The 27,584-nt window shown below is 46.1% G+C and overlaps 1 protein-coding gene and 1 long non-coding RNA gene across 5 annotated transcripts in view; both read left to right on the top strand.

The window, feature by feature from the left end:
• PHAF1 (phagosome assembly factor 1) overlaps positions 1-18,207 on the top strand; it is a 51,397-nt gene extending 33,190 nt beyond the window's left edge. For 2 of the 4 annotated variants that reach the window (XR_010306097.1, XR_010306098.1), the window contains 12 exons: positions 957-1,054; positions 2,983-3,095; positions 3,658-3,791; positions 4,405-4,488; positions 5,625-5,707; positions 6,465-6,508; positions 8,883-8,926; positions 10,208-10,266; positions 11,494-11,566; positions 13,102-13,187; positions 16,820-16,977; positions 17,245-18,207. Coding sequence is in view for 2 of the 4 variants with exons in the window: in XM_064160475.1 (XP_064016545.1) it covers positions 957-1,054; positions 2,983-3,095; positions 3,658-3,791; positions 4,405-4,488; positions 5,625-5,707; positions 6,465-6,508; positions 8,883-8,926; positions 10,208-10,266; positions 11,494-11,566; positions 13,102-13,187; positions 16,820-16,829 (828 nt within the window). In the remaining 2 variants the exon portion in view is untranslated. Of the gene's footprint in view, positions 1-956; positions 1,055-2,982; positions 3,096-3,657; positions 3,792-4,404; positions 4,489-5,624; positions 5,708-6,464; positions 6,509-8,882; positions 8,927-10,207; positions 10,267-11,493; positions 11,567-13,101; positions 13,549-16,819; positions 17,029-17,244 lie in introns of those variants that run through there. The other 2 variants (XM_064160475.1, XM_064160476.1) reach the window with 2 other exon arrangements.
• Positions 18,208-24,477: 6,270 nt separating this feature from the next.
• LOC135184572 (uncharacterized) lies at positions 24,478-26,951 on the top strand. The gene is made up of 3 exons (XR_010306096.1): positions 24,478-24,739; positions 26,472-26,570; positions 26,895-26,951. It is a non-coding gene; the product is annotated as an uncharacterized LOC135184572 (long non-coding RNA).
• Positions 26,952-27,584: the final 633 nt, after the last annotated feature.

Genomic DNA, 27,584 nt, shown 5'->3' with positions numbered 1-27,584 from the left:
ACCTACTCAGTGTTTCTGTTAAGTGAAGCATATATGGCATAGGCACTTCATGGCTCTAGAGAGTCTGTCTCTGTTGCTAGGGCACAAGGATGTTTAAGTAATCTAAAGTCTGAGTATTTTGAGGTGTTCTGGGCAGATAGGTTGAAATCAGGCAGCTCTGGATTTTGCTGAGTAATGGAAGCTCCCTTCCAAATACAGCAATGGAAGTCACTGCTCTGAGTTAAGGCTTTGCTCTCAACTTTTTGTTTCCCTTATGTGATGTCCTGTTGAAAGGCAGGAGTTTGCATACTGCACACCTTGGTTTTGCTCTCTGCATGTGGCAAAGTCAGCTTCTTTTGGGTTCGGTGCCAGCAAAGGGTGTTGGCAGCCTTGAGGAAGGTCCTGGCTTCTGTTGAGGGGAAGGGAACAGGCTCTAAAAGAATGAATCTGTCTTCCTTAGTGTGCTTTCTATTTGAGGAGAGCACTCAGAATCCCTTTCACCACAAGCTTCTTACACATTGTTTTGCTGAAGAGAGTGGAAAATCTATTTCAGGAGTGAGTCTCTGTTCATCAGATGAAGGCAACTCAGAACAACGTGAAAAGGCTGAAATGAATGCAGCAGGAGGCAAAAAAAGTTCTACCTTCAGGAAAGCCAATGTCTTAGAACTTACATAAGGCACAAGTACTTCTGCGTAGTCAGTTGCCAGTGATCAAACCAAGCCAGCCTGGATGCTAGCACACCTGGTGGCTGCTAGTGCCATCTTTTGGTGGCAAACCAGGTGGTGTTTCACCCCAGCTTGGGAGTCCAGGACTGATGTCACCTAAAGTAACACCATCTACAGTGGGGGTTGTTGTTCTTTTCACTCTTGTCTTTGGCTAGAGACTCACCTGAAGCAGTAGGAAGGTGCTGTAATGGCCACCTTTGACCTGAAGCATCTCCTCTGGCAAGTAACAAGAATGATTTTGTGTATCCACAGCCTAACTTTGCTCATGGTCTGGCCTCTCTGCAAATCCCACACGGTGCGACTGTGAAGCGGATGTACATCTACAATGGGAACAGCCTGCAGGACACCAAGTAGGTAGAGCTGCTTCTGCTTATTTAGAATACACTTTTTCTTCCTTGTTTCTTCAGAGTTTTGGGAATGCTAAGTGTAATTGTACTGCTAGTTCAGTTTAGGTCTTTGATGGCTTTGGTGATGTGCAGAATGCCTTTAGATAACCAACTTCTTTCATGTTTCCGTCAGTGTTGTTCTCAGACCTCATAATCAAATCTTGGTTTGATTTGTGTTGTTCTAAAATCAGCTTGGTTGAGCTGTAGGAGGCTGATTCAGTTGCCTTGATAATGAATTCATTAAGTAGAGGAGGAAGTCATAGCACAGAATTGTAGAATGGTTTGGATTGGAAGGGACATTAAAGATGCAGAAACACAGAATGTTAGGGTTTGGAAGGGACCTCCAGTGATCATTGGGTCCAACTCTGCTGCCAAAGCAGGATCACCTAGAGCAGGCTACAAAGGAGCATGTCCAAGTTGGCTTTGAAAGTCTCCAGAGAAGGAGAATCCACAACCTCTATGGGCAGACTGCTTCAGGGCTCCAGCACCCTAACAGTAAAGAAGTTTATCCTCATATTGAGGTGGAACTTCTTGGGTTCTAGTTCATATCTGTTGTTTGTTGTCCTGTTACCAGGTGGCACTGAAAAGAGCCTGTGCCCTTCCTCTTCACACCCACTCCTCATATTTATAGACCTTTATAAGATCTTCTCTTCTTCAGAGTAAACAGCCCCAAGGGCTCTCAGTCTTTCTTCACAAGAGAGATATTCAAGTGTCTTAATCATCCTCATAGTTCCAATCCCCTTGCCATGGGCAGGGACAGCTTCCTCTAGGTCAGGTTGCTCAAAGCCCCAGCCAACACTTCCAGGGTTGGAGCCTCTCTGATTTCTGTGAGCAACCTCTGCTATGAGGATAGACTGAAAGAGTTGGGACTGTTCAGTCTGCAGAAGAGGAGGCTCCCAGGTGACCTTCTTGTGACCTTTCAGTATCTGAAGGGGACCTACAAAAAGGCTGGGAAGGGACTTTTAGGATATCAGGGAGTGCCAGGACTGGGGGAAATGGAGCAAAGCTGGAGGTGAGTAGGCTCAGACTGGATGTGAGGAAGAAGTTGTTGAGCATGAGAGTGGTGAGATCCTGGAATGGGTTGCCCAGGGAGGTGGTTGAGGCCCCATGCCTGGAGGTGTTTCAGGCCAGGCTGAATGAGGCTGTGGGCAGCCTGATCTAGGGTAGGTTGTCCCTGCCCATGTAAGGAGGGGTTGGAACTGGCTGATCCTTGTGGTCCCTTCAACCCTGACTGACTCTATGAGTACTCACCCTCCCAAGAGCAGGGAGAGCTTCACACAGAGGCTTTTCTGCTGCCTTTGGGTGATGCCCTTGGTTCAAAGAGTACAAGCCTCCTCCTTGGAAACATTCAAGGCCAGGTTAGATAGGGCTTTGAGCAGCCTGATCTAGAGGAAAGCATCTCTGCCTCTGGCAGGGGGTTTGGAATTACATGGTCTTTAAGGTCCCTTCCAACCCAAACCACTCTGTGATTCTGCTCTACAATTTCATCCTCTGCTTAATCAATTCATGATCAGGTCAGAGGACTCAGCCTCCTACAGCTCAGCCAAAACTGTACAGCTTCCATTTTACCTGGGAGAAGTCTGAGGTGCTATCTCCTAGGAGACCTACAAAGCCTGGGCTAGACAACTAGTGTCTGAAGTTCCTGGAGTCCTGGAAAGTTGCTGTTTGCTTCACTAACATTGAAGGTCCTACTTTTGGGTGCTGCCTTATTCCTCTGCTTTTCTCCCCAGACTTTCTGATCCTGCTGTTCAGTTTCACTTCTACTTTTCAGTCTGAACTCAACACAGCACCGTCAAATTTCACATGCTCCATTCCACTGAACTGATACCAGCTTGTCAGTGGCTAATGTGAAGATGAAGTGAACCCTGAGGTTTTCCTCTGCTTGATTTCAGGGCTCCCTTGATGCCTCTCAGCTGTTTCCTTGGCAATGTGTATGCTGAGAATGTCGATGTACTGCGAGATGGAACTGGACCCTCAGGTTTACGGCTTCGCCTGCTCACTGCAGGTATTGGTGGCCCTCAGAACATTGAGCTGTTTGTTTCCTTGGGAAAAGAAGGGTGGACCTTTCTAAATCAGACACAAGTGATTTGTGATGCTTTTACAGGTGGTTTTAAAGTGAGCTATATATCTTCTCTTGTACTACTGCAAACAAAACAAACCACAAACCCTGTGAAATTCGCCCTCGCTCCAGGAAAGATATTGAGGACCTGGAGCAGGTCCAGAGGAGGGCGACAAGGCTGGGGAAGGATCTGGAGAGCAGGGCAGGGGAGGAGCAGCTGAGGGAACTGGGATTGTTTGGAGAAAAGGATGCTATGGGGAGACCTCATTGAAAGGAGGTTTTGGAGTGAGCTGGGGGTTGATCTTTTCTCTCAAGGAGGAATTGGAGGATGAGAGGACTAAGAGCCTCAAGTTGTACCAGAGGAGGATTTGGGTTGGACATCAGAAGAAAACTCTAAGGACTGCAGCTATTTGGTTTGTGTTAGAGGAAGACAAAGCTCTTGGTGCTGGCTTGCTGGTGCCTGCTGTGAGCAGGAGGAATGGAGGTTGAGCTGTTTTCTGCTGCTCAGGTTGTGGCCCGGGCGTTCTAGCGGACGCCAAGATGCGGGTATTCGAGCGCTGCGTGTACTTCGGGGATTCCTGCCAAGACGTGCTGAGTATGCTGGGCTCTCCACACAAAGTCTTCTACAAGTCTGAAGATAAGGTGAGGGGACTCGTTCAGACACAGGACTTTGCCTTTTTTTTTCAGTGCTGCCTTGGTGTCACCACAGGGTTTGCATTTGACAAGGCAGTGCAGCACGAATTAGGAGTGCTTCGCCTGACTTCTAATAGAGCAGAATGAACCATTATAATTTGGGGTTTAAAAGCTCCTTTGATGCTAAACTGATGCAAATCTGTCTGGATTTTGGTTGGTTGAGGGTTTATTAGTGTTTTTTAAATTTCAAGTGGCATTTTGTTAATTTCAAGTGGCATTATTTTAACTGCCCTAAGCTGGTAAAAGTGGCAGCACTTTTGGCTCCAGCTGAGCCTTGTCAAGTGTGTATTGCCTATATTTTCTTTAAATTCTCTTTTCTGTAACATCATACACTCTGATCCCTTCCTCATCTTTTTTACATAGTAGCATATAAGCAAATCTCTTAGTTGAGATAACTGTGAAAAGCTGCTGTGCCACTGTGCAAACAGCTAACGGTCCTGCCATGAAGCAAACTCACGACTTCAAATGAGGTTAAGGCAATCTGTTGGGATGTAGTGATGCTGGAAATGTGTTCACATCTCTGAGTGGTGTTAACTGCATCTGAAAAAACTGTTTCTTGCAGATGAAAATCCATTCACCCTCACCCCACAAGCAGGTCCCATCGAAGTGCAATGACTACTTCTTCAATTATTTCACACTTGGAGTGGTGAGTGGGAAGCTGCCGTAAACAGGTGCATGGAAAGGTGTGAAGTAGACAGTCAGCCTTCCTTTCAGAAGGTTGAAGGCTGTGGGAAATGAAAGGCTGTAAACCTCTTGATTGCTTGCCTTGGGAATCTCTAGGTATGAAAAACTGCACTGACTTTTCTCTAGCACTCCAGCAGAGTCCCATCAGTAATGTTTAATCATCAGTGATGGGACAGGGAGCAAAGAATGCAAACTAGAACACAAAGTTCCACCTAAACATGAGGAAGAGCTGCATCACTTTAAGAGTGCTGGGGACCTAGAGCTGACTGCTGATAAAGGTTGTTGAGTCTCCTCTGGAGAGATTCCAAACCCACCTGCACATGGGCAAGCTACTGTGGGTGCCCCTGCTTTAGCAAGGGGTTGAACCTCATGATTCCCAGAAGTCACTTCAACCCTCACCATGCTGGGAGTCTGTGATCATCTCCACTTTGTTTGTGCTTTTGCATTCTCTTAGGTTTTCTCCTTCTGCCATGCTTGATGCATGGATTTACAAGTTCTTGTGCTTGAAATCCCTGCTCCTGCCCCACACAACTGAGATAGGTGTGCCACAGCACCAGCTGTGGAAGCTGGCCAAGGCTGTGGGATGTAGTCCAACCCTCCTGTCCCTCCTTACAGCTGTCTTGCTTTAGTCAATGTTCCTGTAATTTATGTGCAGGAAATGCAAGGCCTCTTTAGCAAACCTGCCAGCACTGGCAAATGAAGCTGCAGTTGTGATTGAGTGCTGGAGGAAATGTGTGTTCATTTGAATTTACAGTCTCATTTTCAAAGGCAGCTTTTCATGGTTCCACTCAGCTTGGATGAGACACAGTCATAGAATGTTTAGTCTTGGAAGGGACCTTTAAGATCATCTAGTTCCACTTCCCCTGCCATGGGCAGGGGCACCTCATGTTGCTGGAGGTCCCATCCAGCCTGGTTGGAAACACTTTCAGGCTTGGAGCCTCCACAGCTTCTTAGGGCAACCTGTTCCAGTGCCTCAGCACCCTTATGGTAGGCAGCACTCTCTACAGGTGCTGTTGTAACCAATCTCAGAGAAGGGTAGGGAAAGCCACCTTCCTCTGCCCAAATTGCTTCATGTCTGTCTCTTTTTCACTTCAACAGGATATTCTCTTTGATGCAAACACTCACAAGGTGAAGAAATTTGTCCTGCATACAAATTACCCTGGTCATTACAACTTCAACATGTGAGTCTGAGCCACTGATCTCTTTCTAAAGAGTACTTGGAAGCATCTGAAGAGGGAAAGTCCAAATTTCCTTTATAGAACTCCAGGATATTTTCCCTCCACCAAGTGTCTTTGGTGTATCTACTAACCCTGTGGAGGTTTCAGTCATCTTTGTTAACACTTGTAAAATTATTCTTACTGCTTTTAAATGGGTTTTTTTTTCTGTTGGGAAGCATGTCTTAAAGCACTAAATGAGGTAAGGTAGTTCTTGGTCCAGCTGGAATGTGCAAAATCTCTTGCTAGAAGCAAACTTTGTGTCCTGGGAGGTTGACTGCTGTTTTTTTTTCCTGGCATTACTGGTTGAAAGAAAAAAAAATAGCTTAGTGTTTCTGAAGGTATTTTCAGTACTTTTTGACTCTGAGCTCTTCAGAGGAGGAATATGATTGATAGACTGAGTGATTTGATGTCTGATTAAAGCACCAGAGCAATCTATAGCACTAGTTCTGAGCTGAATATTTCTCCATCCACTGTGTGAGTTGTGCTGAAGGACCTTGTGTGTCCTCAAGAGAGCTGTCAGAACATTCCCAGGCTGCTTTGTTTTTTGATGTAGAAAATAGAAATGAGAACTTTTCTTAATCTCTTAACATGAAGACTCCTTCATTTTACTTTTATTGTTTGTGTGAGTCTTCACAGAAGCGGCTGAGAGCCCTGAATTTGTGCTGGGCAGTTGATGTTGGCTTTTCTGCTTGCTAATTGCTTTCTGATTTGCACTTTCTAGTTACCATCGCTGTGAATTCAAGATTCCACTAGTCATTAAGCGAGGTGAGTAGGTCATCTCTTCTCCTCCTTCAAGGGCCACACCACTAAATGCTTAGAGTTTTGATTTCTAATGCACCCTTTGGCATCAGAGGATGCTAACACTGAAAGTCTTTGAGACAAAGGAGAAATTTGGGTGTTAGGTTTCCATTTCTGTGAAGAAAAATTATCTCAGAACAAGCCAGCAGCTCTGATTTTACTTTGTGCAAACCTTTAGCTACAACATCACTCATTTTCTGTACTGCTGCCACTCTGCTAAAATCAATCCCCTTGTAGCTGGAGGCTCCAAATCTGTAAAGCAGTGTTAGTCTGAGCTGGTCTCTTCCATCCACTGCTGAACTTGCTCTTGAAAGGCTTGTTCCTGGTATTTGGTGTAAATTCATTTAGCTGGTAGTGAGAACAGACCTTGGGAATGTGGTGGCTCTGTGTGCTGTAGAAAAATCTGCCTTCCAAATCTCTACATAATCAGTAGTGCAAAGTCCTCAAGATAACTCAGATAACTTCTGGGCTCCTCAGTTCAAGAGAGTTCTTGAGCTACTGGAATGTGTCCAGAGAAGGACAGCAAGGCTGGGGAGGGGCCTGGAGCACAGCCCTGTGAGGAGAGGCTGAGGGAGCTGGGGGTGTGCAGCCTGCAGCAGAGGAGGCTCAGGGCAGACTTCATTGCTGTCTACAACTACCTGAAGGGAGGCTGTAGTCACGTGGGGTTGGTCTCTTCTGCCAGGCAACCAGCAACAGAAGAAGGGGACCCAGTCTCAAGTTGTGCCAGGGCAGGTCTAGGCTGGATGTTAGGAGGAAGTTGTTGGCAGAGAGAGTGATTGGCATTGGAATGGGAGGTGGTGAATTGGCCGTGCCTGGCGGTGTTGAAGCCAAGGCTGGCTGGGGCAGTTAGTGCCATGGTCTGGTTGATTGGCCAGGGCTGGGTGCTAGGTTGGCCTGGATGAGCTTGGAAGTCTCTTCCAACCTGGTCGATTCTATGATAACCCTAGTGTGTGCCCAGCTCCACAGAGCAGGGGGAGTCTTGTTTGGGTGAAGATGGCAGGGATTGAGGTAGAGTTATTTAATGCACAAATGAACAGGTGTAGTGGGAGAGAGTGTGTTATGGCTATCCAGGGGATGCTGGATGCTGGTAAGGTTTTGGCCAGGGATTCTTCCTTCATTTGGGCTGTTTTTCACTGAAAGCACTTCTCTGGGTGAATGAAGTGCAGTACCTCCGTGGCTGTCAAAGCAGCTGGAGCAAGTAGAGGAATAAAAGCCTGAAAAAACAATGTCTATATGTACAAGCTTATTTAAAAGTTGATTTGTACTTCAGCCAAGAGAATAAACTTTGAGTGTCCTCCCTTTTAATTTCCTTTGGATTATTGGGCAGTGCTGCAAAAGCATTCAATGCTGGTTCTTTGTGTTCACCTTGTGACCATGAGTCTCTTTTAAATGTGTCTAGGTTTCTGTTTGCTGTTTAGGTGTGTTTTTAACTCACCTTTCTGCTCTCTAGCTTATGTTCAGGATGTGTAACCAACTGTGAATCAATGTTCTAAAACTGATGAACCCTCCATCTTCCATCTGGTGGCAGTGCCTGATGCAGCTTCATTAACTCCCTTGTGTGGTTCAGCTGCAGACAGTAAATTGTCAGCCAGAGACCAAGAGGCACAGACAGTGAATTCTTTCAGCATAAAGAGTGTTTAGTTAGCAGGTAGAAAATCAGAGGAGCTTTTATCAAAGACCATTTGCTATATTTGACTTAATGTCTAGGTCCATCCCCACTGTTTCAGCAGGAAGGTTCATTCAGAATTCCCCAGATGTGTGTGTTGGAAGTGCTTCAGACCAGCAGCAATTCATTTTTAAGGGTAAATGCAATGCTGTCCTCACCTGCAGTTGGTTTTATACAGGTAGAGCTGAATTCCCAAGTTCTCTGCTGCCTCTGGTTTTCAGAGAGTGGCATTTTAGCTGCTGTCAGGCTGCCAGCTCCTGACTCTCAAGCTGTCAATTTAGCCAGCTTGCTTCCAAGTGCAGTGAAGTGTCTGGGCTTGACGAGTGGCACATCATGTCATCTCCCTGAGTGGCTGTGCTGGGCATGGTAACTGGGTGCAGAGGCATCTCATTTCTTTTACACTTGGCATTTTACTCTGTGAGCTTAGAGCCTGGGACTTGCCAGGATGTAGGCAGGTTTATTTAATCACCTTCAGCTGCATGCAATTCAAAATTGCATTCAGTTGCTTCAGTGGCATTTAATCAATGCAGTTGAGTGTGCTGGTTGCTTTTAAATGCTGGTAAGTTTGTATATGAAGTGATCTAACACGACTCCTGCTACCTGAACTGACCTCCCAGTGTGAGGGATTGTATAGGAAGCTGTTCCAACAAATGCTCTTCTGTTTTTCTTTCACAGATAGTGCTGATTCACAGACAGAAACATGTACAACATACAGCAAGGTGAGTCTTTGCAGAACTGAATGCTTCCCTTAAACCATCTCTGTCATCTGAATTACCTGCCAGTACACCTTGAAGCAGTTGTCCCATGTTTCAAAATAGAGAAGGTGAAGGGCAAAAGTGAATGTGTAGATTATGCTTTCTGATTGAGACCTTTTTGTTGAGTCAAGAGATGAAGGCATTTGAAGTAAACTCAATTCCTGTGTTATTGCATGCTGTGCATTTGAAAACAGCTGCAGGTAGAAGTGGGAGAGTGAAACAAGTGATACGGAAGGTGACAGTGAAATAAGTGATGTGGAAAGTGGCTGAACATCAGCTGGAAGAGAGATTTCTGAACTGAATTTTCAGAGCCTTTCTATTGAATGTAGCTCTTGAAGCAGTGTTTAAGCAAGAGGATCCAGAGCCCTCCCACTTTCTTCTGCAGGGTGCCTATAATGGGATGCTTCTCAGGTGACACCTCCTGATAACAGTGGACTCTTAGAAGAGTCTCTGGCCTTGCCACCTACATGAAACTGCCCACTGGATAGTTGCTACTGCATGTTTCAGGGCTACATTAAGTTTAAACACTTCTGAAGGGTTCAGTAATATCTCTGCAGTTGACATTCAGCCAAGGTTGGTGTACCTCTCTTGGCTCCTGGGGTGCCAAATGAAGGCTTCGCTTGGTGCATTTTGGTCCCATGCTGAGGAGAAAAAAAAATGGAATCAGCAACCCAAAAGTGGCAGTTCTTTGCTTTTTGGGTTTAAATTTATTTACAGCCTTCAGTGCTTTGGCTTAATTTCAGCCTTGTGTCTGAATCTGCAGCTGGACATTGCAGTCATTAAGTAGTGCAGCTTTCCTCTTCTATTCCAAGCCTCTCACTTAAATCAAGGCAAGACTTTTGGGAAAGATAATAGTGCTGTTATTTTTCTCTCTGCAGAGACTTACTAGGAAGTATTTTGCTGAGGTTTCCCACAGCTGCTTTGTCCTCTGAGGTGTCCCTGAAATGCTACCTGCTGAGACTTTCCAGCTATATTTTGCCCATAGGACTCGCAGAGGCTTTTTTTAATATTAATAACTTTGAATTCATGCTGTCTGGAGACAAAAATTGAGAATAAAACCTGAGTGGATTTCCCAGCTCTAGCAATGGATAATTTCATTACTGACTCTGGCTTCAGTCACAAAATACTGCTGTAAATATTTTATGTGGCAGATGAGTGTGTCACAAACAAATTCTCTTCCTAGATATAAAGAAAAACATTTTTCCTGTGCCTCGTTTTAACACAAAGTGTTTGATATATTTACAGTGGGACAGTATTCAGGATCTTCTGGGGCATCCTGTAGAGAAGCCAGTGGTACTACACAGGTGAGGACCTCTCTTCGTTTTGCTTGGCAGGGATTGAGCTGAGAACAGAGGATGAGGCTAGGCAGAGGAGCAGTTGCTGCACTTGTGGACTGTTTTGCAGTCTTTGGCCCCTAAAGAAGCCCCAATAGCTGCTCCTAGAGAACAGAGGCTGAGATGCAGGATGGTGTTACTAGAGGGGTTGGGTTTAACAGGCATTATATTTGCAGTCTTCTTTCTGTGCTGTAGAATTCAATCTATGAATCATAGATTTTCTGAGATGAAACTGATTTATCTGGAGGCAAGTGTAAAGCCATGGCTACTGCTAAAATACTGCAGCAATTTTAGATACATAAAATGAGATGTTTTCATCAGGCTTTCATGTGATTTTTCAGGCTGATTTCTTTTTCTTTTCCCTTAAATCCTTGTGCCCTTTGCTCCTCTTTTACTCCTGTTTTATATGAATGAGGTCATTAGAGCCAGAAGCAAAGCTGAGGTAAAACAGTGATTGCAGAGCCCTTCTCTACAACAGATGAACACCAGAGTAGTTCCACCAGAGTTTGCTTTACTGAGCACATCTCACATGTCTCAGACATGCAATTTGAGAAACTGATCAGTTACAAGGAAGGCCAAAAGGTAAATATTTTCTAGAGGGTTAAGATTTTCTTGCCTGTGATCCACTGCAGTGGCAGTCTGTCATTGTCAAGTAAATGATCCCAAAATCTTGGAGCTGAGTAAGTGATGCATTACCCTTGAAAAATCCTGTGTAAAAAAATTGGGATTAGTTCTGTTTCAGCCTCTTGCAAGGTAATTTTGTTTAAGATGCTAACACCAATGCCTTAATAGATAGCAAATACTAAATGGCAGAGGCTGAGCCACAAAGCAGATTGAAAACCAGGAAAGGATCTGCCCAAAAAATAACTTGTAGGAAACTAATTACATGGTGCTTTTTATTTTCCCCTATATACCTGTTTATTTTCAGGGTTCTTCTTGTTCAAGTTAGGCGAAGGTTTTCCTGTAGAGGTCATTAATGATGTTTTAGTTGATTTCTTCCTGGCTCTGGGATATTAAGCAGAGGTATCCCTCTGGCTGACCTGGAGTCTGGCAGTGTTGCTGTGTAGCAGATTACTTGCATTTGATGAAAGCCTTGATAAAGATGCTGTAATTTACCTTACTAAGAATTCTTCATCCTCACACATTCATTTTCTTTCTTTTTTGGTTGTTTTTTTTTCCCCTCTCTCCTCTGTTCAGGTCATCGTCTCCAAACAACACTAACCCATTTGGGTCAACCTTTTGCTTTGGACTGCAGCGAATGATCTTTGAGGTTAGGAGAAAAGCAAGAGAAGATGAGAAGTTTGCTGGCTTCTTATTTCCCATTTATTTTAGAGTTTGTTAGCAGCACCAAGTGGCTTTCCAGTCTCTTCTCTGAGGTTGTCCATTTGCATGTTAAAGCTGGAAGTTCAGCTTTGTCACCTGAACCTGTGCTGGCAGGAGATGCATGTGCTTGGTTCTGAGCAGTGGTGGAGCATCCTGGTGTTTAAGTCCTACAATTGTGGAATGGTTTGAGTTGAAAGGAACCTTTTAAAATCATCTAGTTTCAACCCCCCTGCCATGGGCAGCGACACTTCCCACTAGACTAAGTGCTGTGTCCAGTTCTGGGCTCCTCAGTTCAAGTGAGATGTTGAGATACTGGAATGTGTCCAGAGAAGGGTGACAAAGCTGGTGAGAGGCCTGGAACACAAGGCCTATGAGGGGAGGCTGAGGGAGCTGGGGATGTTTACCCTGGAGAAGAGGAAGCTCAGGGGTGACCTCACTGTTGTCTACAACTACTTGAAGGGAGGCTGTAGCCAGGTGGTGTTGGGCTCTTCTACCAGGCAACCAGCAACAGAAGAAGGTGACACAGTCTCAAGTTTTGCTGGGGGTGGTCTAGGCTGGATGTTAGGAGGAAGTTGTTGGCAGAGAGTGATTGGCATTGGAATGGGCTGCCCAGGGAGGTGGTGGAGTGGCCATGCCTGCAGGTGTTGAAGCCAAGCCTGGCTGAGGCACTTAGTGCCATGGTCTGGTTGCTTGGCCAGGGCTGGGTGCTAGGCTGGGCTGGATGAGCTTGGAGCTCTCTTCCAACCTGGTTGATTCCAAGTTGCTCAAGGCCTCATCCTGGCTTTGAACACTTCCAGGCTTGGAGCCACCACAGCTTCTTTGGGCAGCCTGTTCCAGTACCTTTCCACCCTCATGGGGAAGAGCTTCTTCCTCATGTCTAAGCTAAATTCGGCTTCTTCCAGTTTGAAGCCATTATCTCATGTCTTGCTACTCCTGTTCTCCTGTATCCTCCTTCAAATGCTGGAAGTTGGCACAAAGGTCTTCCTGGAAGAGTCTCTTCTCTGGACTGAACAATCCCAACTCTTTTAGCCTGTCTTCATAGTAAAGGTCCTCCAGCACTCTGATCATCTTTTTGGCCTCCTCTGGATCTGCTCTAACAGTTACAAGTCCTCCTTGTGTTGGGGTCTCCAGAGCTGGACACAATGCCATGGCCACCTAGAGACCATTTTTAAGAGCTGGCCAAGAGTGAGTTCCCCTTTGCCCAAGGAGGTAGTTGAGGCCTCATCTCTGGAGGTGTTTAAGGCCAGGCTGGATGAGGCTCTGAGTAGGATGTCCCTGGGTATCACAGGGGGGTTGGAACTAGATGATCCTTGTGGTCTCTTCCAACCCTGACTGATTCTTTTGGTTGTCATGATTTCTTTTTCATTTGGGGGTGGAGGGTGAGGGCAGATCAGTTCCATATTTACCATTTGAAGTCTTCTGCCTGGCAATTTAAGGTCCACTCGTTCTTCACTCCTCTTTTCCCCTGCTGTTCTTTTGCAGGTGATGCAGAACAATCACATAGCTTCTGTTACCCTGTACGGCCCGACGAGGCCCAGCAGCCAGTTGAGAACATCAGACCTTCCCCAGTGAGCATCCCCTGCAAAGTCAGCTCAATCTCAATGCTACAGAATTTAGTACAGTGTGCCTTGATTTGCTGCCACTTAGAATACGGAAAGCACGTTAGGATTTCTTTCATTTGGGGTTTTTTTGGGGGTTGTTACTTTGGGTTTGTTATTTCTGTTTTATTCAATAAGCCTTTCCAGCCAGGAGTGGTGTGGAGGAGGGAGAATTCCCTCGACCCTTCGTCATGGGGCACGGAACTGATGATGGAGGAAAGCAGCTTAGGTGCCTGTGCCGTTGTTTATTCCTCTCCATTGCCCTCATCCTATGCAGCACAGACCCCAAGAGACTGTCCCCTCCCTTCTCAGCTGGCAGAGGGTGGGGGGTGTGGAGGGTGGGGCAGGGTGGGGGGGAAACCTGTGGCAGAGGTTTGGGAATGGGGGGGTGGGAAGGGTGGGCACATTATGACTGCAAGAGTTAGAAGCACAAACTTTCTGAGCCTTGGAGCATCTGGAAGCAGGTATTGAGTCTGTTTGTGTTACTGTATTGATGTGGTGGTCACATTCTAAAGCAAAACGTGTGTGTGTGTGTATGTGTGTGTTCTAGATATAAACACCTCGGTATTTCTGTGGCTTAGGACATTGTACCAAGTGTGACAAAGATGTATATATGTCCATGATTAGGTTTTTTTTTTTTCAGGCACCACATCTTGGTTTGGTTTTTTGGTTGTTTTTTTTTTATTATTATTAATGATCTTTTTGGTTGTTTTTTTTTTTTTCCTTTTGTTTTGCTTTCTTTGTGTAACTTTTTTAAACAAAACCAAGCAAAGTAGCACGTTGCATAAGTACTTGGTTGTGACATTTGCACTACATACACTTTAATTACTTGATGAGGAGAGAGAAAAAAAAACCACCAACAGCAACAAACAAACGTTTTTATCTTCACTGAGGAGCATCTGTGTACTGGGTGTGTGTGGGGTGTGATGGTTATTTAATGGAGGCTGAGCAGAAAGGTTATTTATACAGTGGATCAAATTTATCCACCTTCCTGCACTAATATATACTTGATATGCTGAAGAAAAAAAGGTGATTCTTTTTTTGTGTTAGTGTTTTCTGCCATGGCTGGTTTACCAGTTTGTGAGTTTTATTTGTTACAAGCAGCCTCACAAAGTAATTCTTGAAGAGGCTGTTCCTAGGATCGAATTCTGCTTTAGTGAAAGGGTTTGATGGGGTTTTTTCATAGCAGAGAAACATTCAGTAAAGAAATAGCTTTGCCTCTCTTCCAAATTCTTTGATTTTTCTCTTTGAAATCTTTAGAGGTTTTTCTCTTGGAAACCTCTCTTTGCTTAGAGAAAGAGAAGCTGCATGTTGTGGCATCTCGTTTGCTTAGGGAAAGAGAAGCTGCATGTTGTGGTGATCTCGTTTTCTTAGGGAAGCTGCATGTCCTGGCATCTCATGTTCTTAGGGAAGGAGAAGCTGCATGTCTTGGCATCTCATTTTCTTAGGGAAGGAGAAGCTGCATGTCCTGGCATCTCATTTTCTTAGGGAAGGAGAAGCTGCATGCTCTGGCATCTCATTTTCTTAGGGAAGGAGAAGCTGCATGCCCTGGCATCTCATTTTCTTAGGGAAGGAGAAGCTGCATGCCCTGGCCTCTCATTTCCTTGGAGAAGGAGAAGCTGCATGCCCTGGCCTCTCGTTTTCTTGGAGAAGGAGAAGCTGCATGCCCTGGCCTCTCATTTCCTTGGAGAAGGAGAAGCTGCATGTCGTGGCATCTCATTTTCTTAGGGAAGGAGAAGCTGCATGTCATGGCATCTTATTTTCTTAGTGAGGGAAGCTGCATGCCCTGGCATCTTATTTCCTTAGAGAGGGAAGCTGCATGTCATGGCATCTCATTTCCTTAGAGAGGGAAGCTGCATGCCCTGGCATCTCATTTCCTTAGAGAGGGAAGCTGCATGTCCTGGCATCTCATTTTCTTGGAGAAGGAGAAGCTGCATGCCCTGGCATCCCATTTCCTTGGAGAAGGAGAAGCTGCATGCCCTGGCATCCCATTTCCTTGGAGAAGGAGAAGCTGCATGCCTTGGCATCCCATTTCCTTGGAGAAGGAGAAGCTGCATGCCCTGGCATCCCATTTCCTTGGAGAAGGAGAAGCTGCATGCCCTGGCATCCCATTTCCTTGGAGAAGGAGAAGGAGAAGCTGCATGCCTTGGCATCCCATTTCCTTGGAGAAGGAGAAGCTGCATGCCCTGGCATCCCATTTCCTTGGAGAAGGAGAAGCTGTGTGTAAGGCATCTCACCAAGAAATTCCCAAGCTCTGCCATCACCCAGAAAACCTTTTATATATATATTTTTTTCCCTCTCTCTGCAACTTTTGATGTATGATTTTTAATTTATGCCAAAGGTTTAGCCAAAGACATCCTTCTTGTAGTGTCACCATTTCTGTACCTAGATGCTACCTGCACACCCCAGCCCAGCAGACAGGATTTAGGCTTCTTTCTAGTTGGGAGATGCTGCTCGCGACGTTTTTATCCCAGGAGGATACTTTAGGTTTCTAGTTCTCTTACTGGTCTTATTTTGGGAAGGTGGGGGGGGTGGGAGGGGAGGGGAGGTAGGGTGGGGGAGAGAGGAGGGAAATAATAGTTGGTCTGCCTTTGAACTATTGAACCCTTTTTAAAGAAAACAAAAGAAAACAAAAAAAGGAGAAGAGAAATGTATAATTTTATCCCGTTTGTAATATTTTGGTGTAGCAACTTGTGATAACCTAGCTGAGGATTTTGTGAGTTTTCCTATGTGTGTACAGATTTTGTAAATAGGACATTTTTTGTAATTTTAACTCCATGTACAGTGTAATCCTGTATAGTTTAATCAACAAATGAGAGAGAGAGAGAGAGAGAGGAAATGGACTGTAAACTCGAGTTTTGGATCCTGGACCAGTAGCAGGGATAAGTGTGTGTGTGTGTGTGAGATGTTCTTTGCCATTTAGTCTTCCTGTATACTGTGATACTCTCAACTGTTTTGCTACAACAAACAAAACAAAAAAAAAAGAAAGCCCCATGGAGAATCTTAATGGATAAGGAAAAACAAAAGTGGTTCCCTTTATCCCTAGGTGTCACTCCTGTTGAATCCCTGTTCAGTCTGTGCTGTCTCCTGTGATCATTGCTTGCTGAGAAAATTCTAAGCCTCAACCTTCCTTTTTCTTTCTTCTTTTTTTGTTGGTTTCCTCTCTTGATTTTACTTTCATTTTACATAGCCCTTCTGTAAATTAAATGGAATAATAATGAGCATGTACACTGAAAGAAAAATAAAATGAGACTCTCAGTTACTGTTTTTGTGTTAAATGCAGTTGCTGGGTGTTTTTGTAATAAAATCATGGCTGGTTTTGGTTTGGTTTTGCTTTTTGGTTTATTGCTAATCAATTAGTCCTTTTTGTTTGTTATATTTAAGCTGCCTGACTGATGTTCTTCCTTTCCAGTCACTAGTGTGTGTTGTCTGAAGGAGCAGTGTAAAAACTAACACAGCTTGCAGCCTGTTTCTTAGTAGGTGCATGGATTCACAGAACATTTTGCCCCCGAGAGAAGGAAGGTGTTTAAAGTATGGTAAATAACCAGTGGCCTCTGCCTGGCCTTACAAAAGGTGATGATTATGTTCATGTCAGCCTTCAGGTGTCATTAAAATCAATCAAGCTTCCAAGAGTTTAATCACCCAACAGGATGGAAGAGGAACCTGCAGTAAAAGAGCAAACCTCATGCTGCTTTCTTATGCCCTGAGGATCTTCTGCAGAAGAGCTTTAGAAGTCAGCTTACCCTGAAGCAGCTGAAAGGTGAATGCAGCACCTAAGGACCTGGATTCCTCTCTTTCCACCTGCTTTTCTTCTGTGGCTGTGTAATGCAGAGAAGAGCACTCAGCTCTCCCCTCTCCCTTCAGTTTGGGAGTGCAAACTGAGCTCATCTCTTGCTCAGCTCTGTGTGTTCATGGAGGATGTCCTCCCCTCTGAGCAGAGGTGGTGTGCATGCTTGTGCTTGTTACTGAACTATGACACTAATCCTGCTAATTCCGATTAATTCTAATTAATCCTTTTCTAATACAGGCTCCAGAGTAGCTGCAGGAGGAGATACATTCTTGACAGGATTATGTGAGTCATGGCTATGCAGATGCCACCACTATCCTGCTCTCAAGCCTGTTCAGTTGGAATTCCTGGGAAGTGTGAGGTCAGGACTGCTGTGGTCAGACTTAGGACAGGATGCCAGCAGCTAACCACAGGTATTTCACAACTGCAGTGACTCCCCTCCTCACTTGGAGTGCTCTGATGAGTCGAGGTGACTGAAACAGTGTAGATGATGAAATGTGCAGCCCAGATACTTCTCTAGGGCAGTCCTTTCACCTTGAGGAGTTCCTCTGACAAGAAAAGAAGGCAGCTTTGCAGCTGTTGCTGGGCTGAGTGCAAAGCCTTTGGCTTTTGGGAGAGGCAGAGCTGAAGAAGGGCATGAGGAGATCATGTGCAGAAGCTCTTTTGGGTTTTCTCACCCTGCCTTTGATTGCAGCTCTCCCTGTCTTGCCTCTCTGAGATGATTTGGTTTGTTTGCTGCTATTTGGATCGAGCCAAGCCAGGCTGTTTCTGTGCTGATGTGCTGGGGGAGTTGCTGTGGAGCCTTGAGGATGTAGTGTGTTGGAAGGTTTAGGACTGAGTGGGAGCTACTGGTGGCAGTCTTCAATTACCAGAATGGAGAGAGGAAAGGAGGAGTAAAGGGACTCTGGGGGAGAAGTTGAGGCTGGCAGTGTGGTAGGAATAAGGCTGTTGAGATGAACCACAAGCTGTACCTTGCAGAGGGGTGCTTGGGGTGCAGCAGTGTGCTAGCTTAAGCTTTGCTAGGGAGCAGGGCAGGGCCCATCACCTCTTATCACAGGAACTGAGACAGATCAGCAGCTGTTCTTGTTAGAGTTACCTGGTCTAAATCAGACCCTGCATGTTGGCAGCATGTTGGTGATCCATCATTTTGGCTTCCTGTGACAAGCCTGTGAAGTAGCTTTGTGTTTTTAATAAACACATTGTGCAGGTGATCACATTTTGATGTCATCTTCCTTTGTAGAGAAATCCAGAGTGTGTGTCTGCTATAGCTGCATTTCAGTATCTGAAGAGGACCTACAGGAAGGCTGAGGAGGGACTGTTGAGAATGGCCTGTGGGGATAGAACTGGGGCAATGGTTTGAAACTGGAGCAGGGCAGATTCAGGTTGGACATCAGGAGGAAGCTCCTCACAATGAGGGTAGTGAAATACTGGAACAGGTTGCCCAGAGGTGTGGTGGAGGCCCCATCCCTGGAGACATCCAAGATCAGACTTGATGTGGCCCTGGGCAGCCTGCTCTAGTTACTGTCGCTGCTGACTGCAAGGGGCTTGGACAGGATGACCTTTGAGGGCCTCTTCCAGCCCAGTGCATTCAGTGCTTACCTTGAGTATTGCAGTATTTTCTGCAGGGTTTCATTTGGTTGCACCTAACCTGATTGTTTTGCCCTTTCTGGAAGTGGAGCTGATATTTCTTCTCCTGTTCTTTAGGCCTGCAAGCACTCCCTGGGCTCCTGCGAGCCTTACGGGCAGCACTGCATCGATGAGTGTTGCTGTGTAATACTAGAACCCTCTCTTCCCCAAAATGCACTTCCTGGCAAGAGAACTCCATTTACTGTTGCCCAGAAGAGTTGTGCTTCTAATTCTAACCAGATTTTTTTTTGCTGACATAATAATCAGGTGGTGTGTGAGAACTGATTCATGCACTCATGATCATTCATCTTCCAGAACTCCCATCAAACCTGTCTAAAGCCAAAGCCTTTCCCACAGCTCAGTGTTACAGCAGGATGGTGATTCATCCTTCTCAGGGGCTGGCTGAAGGTTTGATGCCAGCTGGCATTCTCCAAAGGGAAGCTGAGGGTGTTGGTGCCCACTGCATGTTGACTTCCTGCTTTTTGTTAGAGCCTGGTAGTCCCTGAACTGCTGTTGGGTGGGTTTGCTGGTTTCAAGTGTGTAGGAGAGTCAGCTTGCATGTGGCTTTTCCTTTGAAAGCATGTTGAGGCCAAGCTATAGCTAGTTCATTAAATTACAGGGGTTGGAAGGGACCTCTGGAGATCAAGTCCAAGCCTCCCTGCCAGAACAGTCACCTAGAGCAGGTTGCACAAGACAGCATCCAGGTGGGCCTTGCAGGACTCCAGAGATGGAATCTCTAGCACCCTTCTAGGCAGCCTGCTCCAGTGCTATGGCAACCTCTACATAAAGTTCCTCCTCATGTTTAACTGGAGCTTCCTGTGTTCCAGTTTGTGCCTGTTACCCTTTGACCTGTCACTGGGCACCACTGAAAAAAGCCTGGCCCCATCCTCCTGACACCCTTGAAGTATTGATCAGCACTGATGAGATCTCTCTGTCTTCTCCAGGATGAAAAGCCCCAAGTCCATCAACCTTTCTTCATGAGAGAGATTCTAGTCCCCTTTGCTTCAGCATGCAGTCAAGGAGAAAGGTGTCTCATATGGCAGATTTCACATGGGCAGGCTGTGTCTTGTAAGTCTTTTGAGTTCAGAATAGCTTGTGGTGTGATGCAAAGGTGTTCCATGCTAGCTCTGCAGCTAAAAATTGTTCCATGTCAACTTTTGGCCCATAAACACCTTTTTGGATGATGCCTCCTTTATCTTGGTTACACCAACCCAACAGTCTCCTCTCTGGCTGACCCTGACACTGCATGTGTAGCCATTGTGTGCACCTGGGGAGTTAAAGCACAAGTTAGTTCTAGTTGGCTCTGGCTGTTTCAGAGATAAGGTAAGGCTGGGGCCAAAGGAAGAGGAAATAAAAACTGAAGCTCCCTGAAGAGCATCAGAACAGGATCAGGGCTTGCTGAAGTTTGGGGGTTTGATCAAAGTCAGGGTGGAACCAGTTCAGTGAGTGAAAACTCCACCTACAGTGGAGTTAGGGGTTGTGTGGAACCAGTTAATGGAGTTAGGGGTTGTATGGAACCAGTTCAAGGAGTGAAAACTCCACCTATAGTGGAATTAGGGGTTGTATGGAACCAGTTCAAGGAGTGAAAACACCTACAATGGAGTTAGGGGTTGTGTGGAACCGGTTAATGAAGTTAGGGGTTGTATGGAACCAGTTCAGTGAGTGAAAACTCCACCTACAGTGGAGTTAGGGGTTGTGTGGAACCAGTTCAAGGAGTGAAAACTCCACCTACAGTGGAGTTAGGGGTTCTGTGGAACCAGTTAATGAAGTTAGGGGTTGTATGGAACCAGTTCAAGGAGTGAAAACTCCACCTACAATGGAGTTAGGGGTTCTGTGGAACCAATTAATGAAGTTAGGGGTTGTATGGAACCAGTTCAAGGAGTGAAAACTCCACCTGCAGTGGAGCTAGGGGTTCTGTGGAACCAATTAATGAAGTTAGGGGTTGTATGGAACCAGTTCAAGGAGTGAAAACTCCACCTGCAGTGGAGCTAGGGGCTGTGTGGAACCAGTTAATGAAGTTAGGGGTTGTGTATGTGTGTTTTCCATACAGGGTTTAGGTGGAACCTGAATCCCATCCTTTCTACCTGTGTGCATTTGAGCTGTATTTGTTTAGCAAGTAAAACCATCCTTTCTCAGAGTCTGGGAATACTGCTTGGAACAGTGGGAAAGCCAAACTGAGCTTTGCAGAGTGAGTCATTGCTAGAGTGTAAGATACCCTGGTAACTCAAGTGCTGGTCTGGACTAGGCTGTAATCATAGAATCACCTGGGTTGGAAGGGATCACTAAAGGTCCCTGCAGTCAGCAGGGACATTCTCCACTAGATCAGGTCTCCCAGAGTCTTACTGAGCCTCACCTTGAATATCTCCAGGGCAGGGGCCTAAATCACCTCCCTGGGCAATCTGTTGCACTGTTTCAGCACCCTCCTGGTGCAGAACTTGTTCCTAACAACCAACCTAAATCTCCCCTTCTCTCATTTCAAACCATTGCTCCTCATCCTGTCAGTGCAGGCCTTTGGAAACAGTCTCTCTGCAGCTGCCTTGTAGCCTCCTTCAAGTACTGGAAGGCCAGCAGAAGGTCTCCCTGGAGCCTTCTCCAGGCTGAACACCCCCAGCTCCCTCAGCCTGCCCTTGTAGCAGAGCTGTTCTCTAGGGATGGGGCCTCAACCACCTCTCTGGGCAAACCTAGTGCCCAGCCACCCTCATGGGAAGAAGTTCTTTACAGACATCCAGTTGAAATCTCTAATTTAAAACCACTGCCCTGCCATCATGATTTACCCTCACCTTTTCTCTTCCATACCTAATTCTCTTCATTTTCTCCTTGGGAGATTGGTTATGTTCAAGCACTGCAGATTGCAGTTTTGGAAGCTGTTTGTAAGTGCTTTAGTGTTTCACACCAGCACAAAGTGGTGCGTGAGTTGCACTCCACATCCTTCAGAGAGACTTTTAAATGCCAGTCACAACCAACTGCCTGCATTGATTACACAACTTGCAGGCCAAGCAATTGAGGATCCAGCCCAGCCTGCTCCCCTCTGCTCCCTTTTCACTTCCACTGGATTCTGTTGGAAAGCTGAACCCCTAAAATCCCAGGTTTGCCTGTTCCTCCCTGAGTAGCTCCACTGGAAGAAGTCTGGAGCAAAGCTGGAGGTATGGATTGAAGCTGGAGATGGGTAGGTTCAGACTGGACATGAGGAGGAAGTTCTTCACCATGAGAGTGGTGAGAGCCTGGAATGGGTTGCCCAAGGAGGTGGTTGAGGCCCCATCCCTCGAGGTGTTTAACGCCAGGCTGGATGGGGCTCTGGCCAGCCTGATCCATCCCTGGGCATGGCAGAGGGGTTGGACCAGACTGATCCTTGTGGTCCCTTCCAACTCTGACTGATTCTATGATTCTGAGTTGGTGGAGGCCTCATTACTGGAGACATTCAAGTTCAGGCTTGATGGAGATCTGAGCAACCTGATCTAGTTGAGGATGTCCCTATTGACTGTAGGGGAGTTAGACTAGATGACCTTTAGGGAGATCCCTTCCAAACCAGTGCATTCTGTGAGTCTTTGATTGTATCCAAGAAGTATGGAGGCTGCTAATTTTGTTTCTCCCTTTTCTTCTGTGAGGGAACCAAGATTGTTTAGTCTGGAGAAGGCTGAGAGGAGACCTCACTGAAAGGAGGTTGGAGTGAGATGGGAGTTGGTCTGTTCTCTCTTGTATCAGGTGATAGGATGAGAGAAAATGGCCTGACATTGTGCCAGGAGAGGGTTAGGTTGGACATGAGGAAACTTTCTTTGCTGCAAGAGTGGTCAGGGATTGGCACAGGCTGCCCAGGAAGGTGGTGGAGTCCCCATGCCTGGAGTTGTTAAAGGAACGTGTGGCCATGGCACCTGGGGATGTGGTTTAATGGCCATGGTGGTGTTGGGTTGATGGTTGGATGATATTAGAGGTTCTTTCCCAACTGAAACAATCACAGAATCACAGAATGTCAGGTACTGGAAGGGACCTCAAAAGCTCATTCAGTCCAACTCTCCTGCCAGAACATGATCACCTATACCAGATCAGACAGGAACATATGCAGGCAGGTTTTGAGTATCTCCAGAGAGGGAGACTCCACAACCACCCTGAGCAGCCTGTTCTATGATTCTCTGATTTTTGTGGTTGCAGTGAGTATCTTAATACCACACCTTTATTCCCACCCATGCTCCTCAGCTCCCTGTGGACAAGACAGTCACCATGGATCCGTGTTGGCTTATGGTTTGCCCCAGGTTTTAGCACTGGGCTTGTCATTGGAAAGGCTGAGAATGAGAAAATCCACGGGGTGGGTTTGAAGGAGCTGGAGAGAGCTTTGGGGGAGCTGTTGCCTGCTCTTGAGGGACTTGGATGCACTCATTCTCTGGGCTTGGTCCCTCAAGATGGTTTTTTTTACTGCCTAGGAAATGATGAGAAGGTGAGTTTAGCATTCTGCTGGTTTTGATAAATGCCAGCAGAGTTTGTAGCATCATCTACATTATAGGTTGAACTGGATGATCTTGGAGGTCTCTTCCAACCTGGTTGATTCTGTGATTTTGTCTGGGAGATGTGCTGGGGTGATTGTCAGGGGTGCCAAGGCCTGCAGCTGAATGGTCCAGCTTTGGGGCTCAGCAGTTCTTCAGATTGGGCTTTGCAGCAGACTCTTCCCCCTGCCTGCTCTGCTGGTCTCTCAGCACTCTCCAGGGAAGGTTCTCAGTGCTGCTATCCAGGAGGACTCTGTGAGCCATCTGATTATTTTGCACTGATTGATTTTGCAGTTTGCTGTAAGGAGATAAATAATTAAGCTGCAGGGAGAAAACCATCACTTTAGCACTCAGGTGCTTCAGAACCCTCTTTGGCTTTCTCATATATGGTGTCTAGGTCAGTAGTGGCCTGACCAGATGATGGATCTTGGCATTTGCTACCAGTTGATGTGTTCAAAGATGGATTTGGAGGTGTTGCATGTGAGGTTCAAGCCAGCTTTGCTCATTCTAGTGACTAAATCTGGCTGCTTCTGTACAGCAGAACCTAAATCTGACTGTGTGGAGATCTGTGGGATTCAATAAAATGTACTGCACTGGATTAGCTTCAGCAGTTTGTGTCTGTCAGGAGGAAGTCTGCTTGCTTTCCTTGCTACTGGTGGAACCCACTTAGGATGTTTCTGTGTCTTCTGATCATGGACTTAGTCATGAGCAGAAACTTGCCAAGCAAGGCTTTGTAGCAAAACCTCAAATGGTGCATTGAACCAGGCAGCTAATGAAAGCTGCTCAGAAGATCATTCAGAAATGGATGGGTTGGCATCAGAAAGGTCATTTCAGTGGCTCATGTACCCACCAAGGGGTTTTAAGATCTTCTGGAAAGATTCCTCACCTCCCCCACCATCTTTTAGGAAACCCACCTTTGGGTGAAGTCAAAGCAGGGTTGCAGCAGTGCACTCTGGCATCTCCCTGTGAGCAGGTTGTGCTCACATCTGGGGTCTGAGATTCCAGCTCAGCTGCAGCTTTTAAAACCAGGGCCAAAAAGCAACACAGCAAAGGCTGGAGAACAAAGACAAAAGCAAATGTGTCTTGCACTAACAAATAGTAGGTTTAGTGTTCACTGAACAAAAGAAATCAGCCATTCCATAGACTAAGGCAACACAGTATAGAAGTTGTTCTCTTTCTGCCATCTATTTGTGCTGGCAAGGGCAGAGGGCAGTGGACACAAACTGGAGCCCAGAAGGTTACATTTGAACATGAGGAGAAACTTGTTTGATGTAAGGGTGCTGGAGCCCTGGAGCAGGCTGCCCAGAGAGGTTGTGGAGTCTTCTTTTCCAGAGAGATTCCAGCCCCACCTGGATGTTGTGATCCTGGACAAGCTGCTGTGAGGTGCCCCTGCTTTAAGCATCAGGGTTGGACTCTCCAGAGGTCCCTTCCAGTCCTCAGCACGCTGGGATTCTGTGACAGGTGGCTGTTGAGCAATGCCTTTGATCTTGGCCAAAATGCACTCTGGTTAATGCTGTGTTGTGAGTAGAGCTGAAGACATTCTAGAGGAGGAACCCATCTATATTCCCAGCTTAAAAAGCAGATCTCAAGAGAGCCTGCTGGACCTGCCTAGCTGCCTTCTAGAAAGTCATCAGGTAAGCCAGCTTTCTTTGTCTGTCTTTACCATTAAACCATGTCCAGCTTAAGGAAAGTTATCTAACCAGTAATGTATTTTCCTTCTTGCTGTCTTCATGAGCACTGCCTGTGGTGTTAGTACTTGACAGACTCACTCTGACAACTGGCAGCATGTCCACAACCTTTTAATTCTGGCATAAATCATTTCTCCAAGTGGAAAGTAATCACAGGTGATAGGTTTCTGTACAGGCTCATAACCATCACAGATGGTAGCACACAGGGCTGTGACTGGTTTTCTCCCACCAGCAAGGCTCTGGCAGAGTCCTGCAAAGTTCACAGGAGCTTTTGGATTTCAGGATTGGATCCTGAAAATCTACCAAATCCTGGAATTGTTCAGGTTGGAGAAGACTTTCAAGATCATAAAGTCCATTTTGTGATAGAGCGAGAGGAAGTGGTCTGAAATTGTGCCAGGGGAGGTTTAGCTTGGAGATGAGGGAAAGTTGCTTTGCTGCAAGAGTGGTCAGGGATTGGCACAGGCTGCCCAAGAAGGTGGTGGAGTCACTGTCCCTGGAGGTGTTCAAGAAAAGTGTCCCCATGCCTGGAAGAGGGACATGGTGGGAGGTGCCCCTGCCTGTGGCAGGGGGTTGGAACTGGATGAGCTTTGAGGTCCCTTCCAACCTAAACCATTCTATGATAAGTGTACAAGAAAGCTGTGGCCATGGCACTTTGGTGCACATGGCTATGATGGTGCTGGGTTGATGCTTGGACCTGGTGATCTTAGAAGTCTTTTCCAACCAAAACAATTCTGTGATGAGCCCCACACAAGCGCTGGGTTAGGCCAAAAATATTCTTCAGCATGAGTGGTGAGAGCCTGGAATGGGCTGCCCAGGGGGAGGTGTTTGAGGCCAGGCTGGATGAGGCTCTGGCCAGCCTGATCTAGGGTAGGGTGTCCCTGGGCATGGCAGAGGGGTTGGAACTGGCTGCTCCTTGTGGTCCCTTCCAACCCTGACTGGTTCTATGATTCTATAAACATGTCCAGGGCAGGGAATCATGAAAATCCAGCACCTAAATAGTCAAGAGACTCATTCCAGTAAAACAGGCAAGTTGTGTGGAAAAATGTTGCTGTTGTGCAAGAAATGGGAATTTCTGCTTCATTCAGACATGCCACAGAAGAGTTGTTAAAAAATAATCAGACAGCAGTCTCCAGTTGGGGTCTGGGAACGTGTCTGTGGTGACAGCAAATAGGCTACAAATGTAGAGAAGCCCAAATCCCTCCTCTGTTCCCAAAGCTGTGGGAAATCTTACTTCTGTGAGTTTATCCCAGGCCAAAAATAAAGTGAGTGACCTTCTCTGTTGGGCAAGTGACATCAGATTGAATTTAGTTCTCCCTTAACTTGTGTTAAAAAAGTGTTCCTGAAAGGGGGGATTTCCTTGTGGGATTCATTATGATGGACATCACTCCTGGAGGCTAGGAGCTGCTCTGGGCAATGATTTCTGTCTAGCTGACCTTTCCTTGGGTGTCCAAGGCTTAAACCCATACAATGAGGGTGATGTGCAAGCCTGCTGGGAACAAGCTACCCACAGCCACTGTCATCTTGCCTTTACTCCAGGGTGTGCTTGCTTAATGAGCAGTCAGCCTGGACTGTGGGAGGAAGGTTATGCCTAAACACCAAATGTAGCCAGGCTGCAGGTTCTGTTCAAGGGAAAGCAGCTTCCTGGATACTTAGAACTGCTTTTGGTCTCCTTTTGAAGCTCCTTCTGAAGAGGAATGGCATCAGGGGGTCTCTGATGGATAAGAGTTTGGATGAGAGGGGAAACACTCTGGAAGAATTAACAGACATAGTGTCAGAGGTGAGTCCAGGCTCCTTGCCCCATGGATTTCATAGCTCTTTAACCCTGATGTAAAGGAATTTGCTTCCTTTTTGATGTCCAAGAAGATGATGATGCTCTTTTAAGGTAATCTGTTGCCTCAAAGTGTTGCCTGTTCTTTGAAAAACTGAGCAATCCACTGTCCCTGCGCTTCAAATACTTCTGAAGCTGCAGACTCACTGAAGCTTGAGAGGTCCAACAGAAAGATTGCTTTGAGGGTTTGCTTTCTGGTGATGAATTTAGAAGGCTTTTTATCTGAAGCCTGTTGTCTGAAGAATACTTTCTGCTTTCACATGTCACCCACAGCAGCATGAAGAGTCTTGGCTGCTCTTCACAGTTTGCTGCATGCCAGGCAGGAGCACTGAGGCCTGCAGAAAGCAGCCCAGCCCACTGACAAGTTTTTCCTTGGTTTGAAGAGGCTCCCAAATGTGATGCAAGCAGCAGCTCTCTGTGGTTCTACTCTCACAAGCAACAGCCAAAGGATTTCTCCAGTCTTCTGAAGGTCTGGAATAGGTGGTAAGAGAGATCAAATGCTGTTGGATGATTTTGCTGATGGACACTTAGTGCAAGTTGATAGTGTTGAGAGCCTGAACTCTCAGCAGAAATGCCAAAACCTGAGTGTGTCAGTGGGGCAGAGATTTCAGCTGAGGTGTTGCTTTGAACAATGACAAATCCAGGTTCAGAGGCAGCCACTCAAAGTTCTTCTTGTCCTTTCTTTAAAAGTCTTTTGGAATTCTGTCCCTTTCCAGTTGTCTCCTTACCTGCCCTTTGCTCAACAGGCCATGCCAGCCTCAGCTTCTGCTTTATTTTCTTGTTGCACAGCCTACCTTTAGGGTATAGGGCCTCATTTTAACAGCTGTTAGTTGTTCTGTTCTCCTCTGTACATGGCCAACAGAAAGCCAACCAGGCACTGGTGCTTTGATCTGAGCATATACACTAAGGTGATTTGATTTCCTTTCCTCCAGTTTCTGTGCAGCTTTTGGTCATTTCTCAATG

This window comes from Pogoniulus pusillus, chromosome 20 (assembly GCF_015220805.1).
Source record: "Pogoniulus pusillus isolate bPogPus1 chromosome 20, bPogPus1.pri, whole genome shotgun sequence".
NCBI classification, from domain to species: domain Eukaryota; kingdom Metazoa; phylum Chordata; class Aves; order Piciformes; family Lybiidae; genus Pogoniulus; species Pogoniulus pusillus.
The sequence above is the reverse complement of the archived record's forward strand: the minus strand, read 5'-3'. Positions and strand labels throughout refer to the sequence as shown.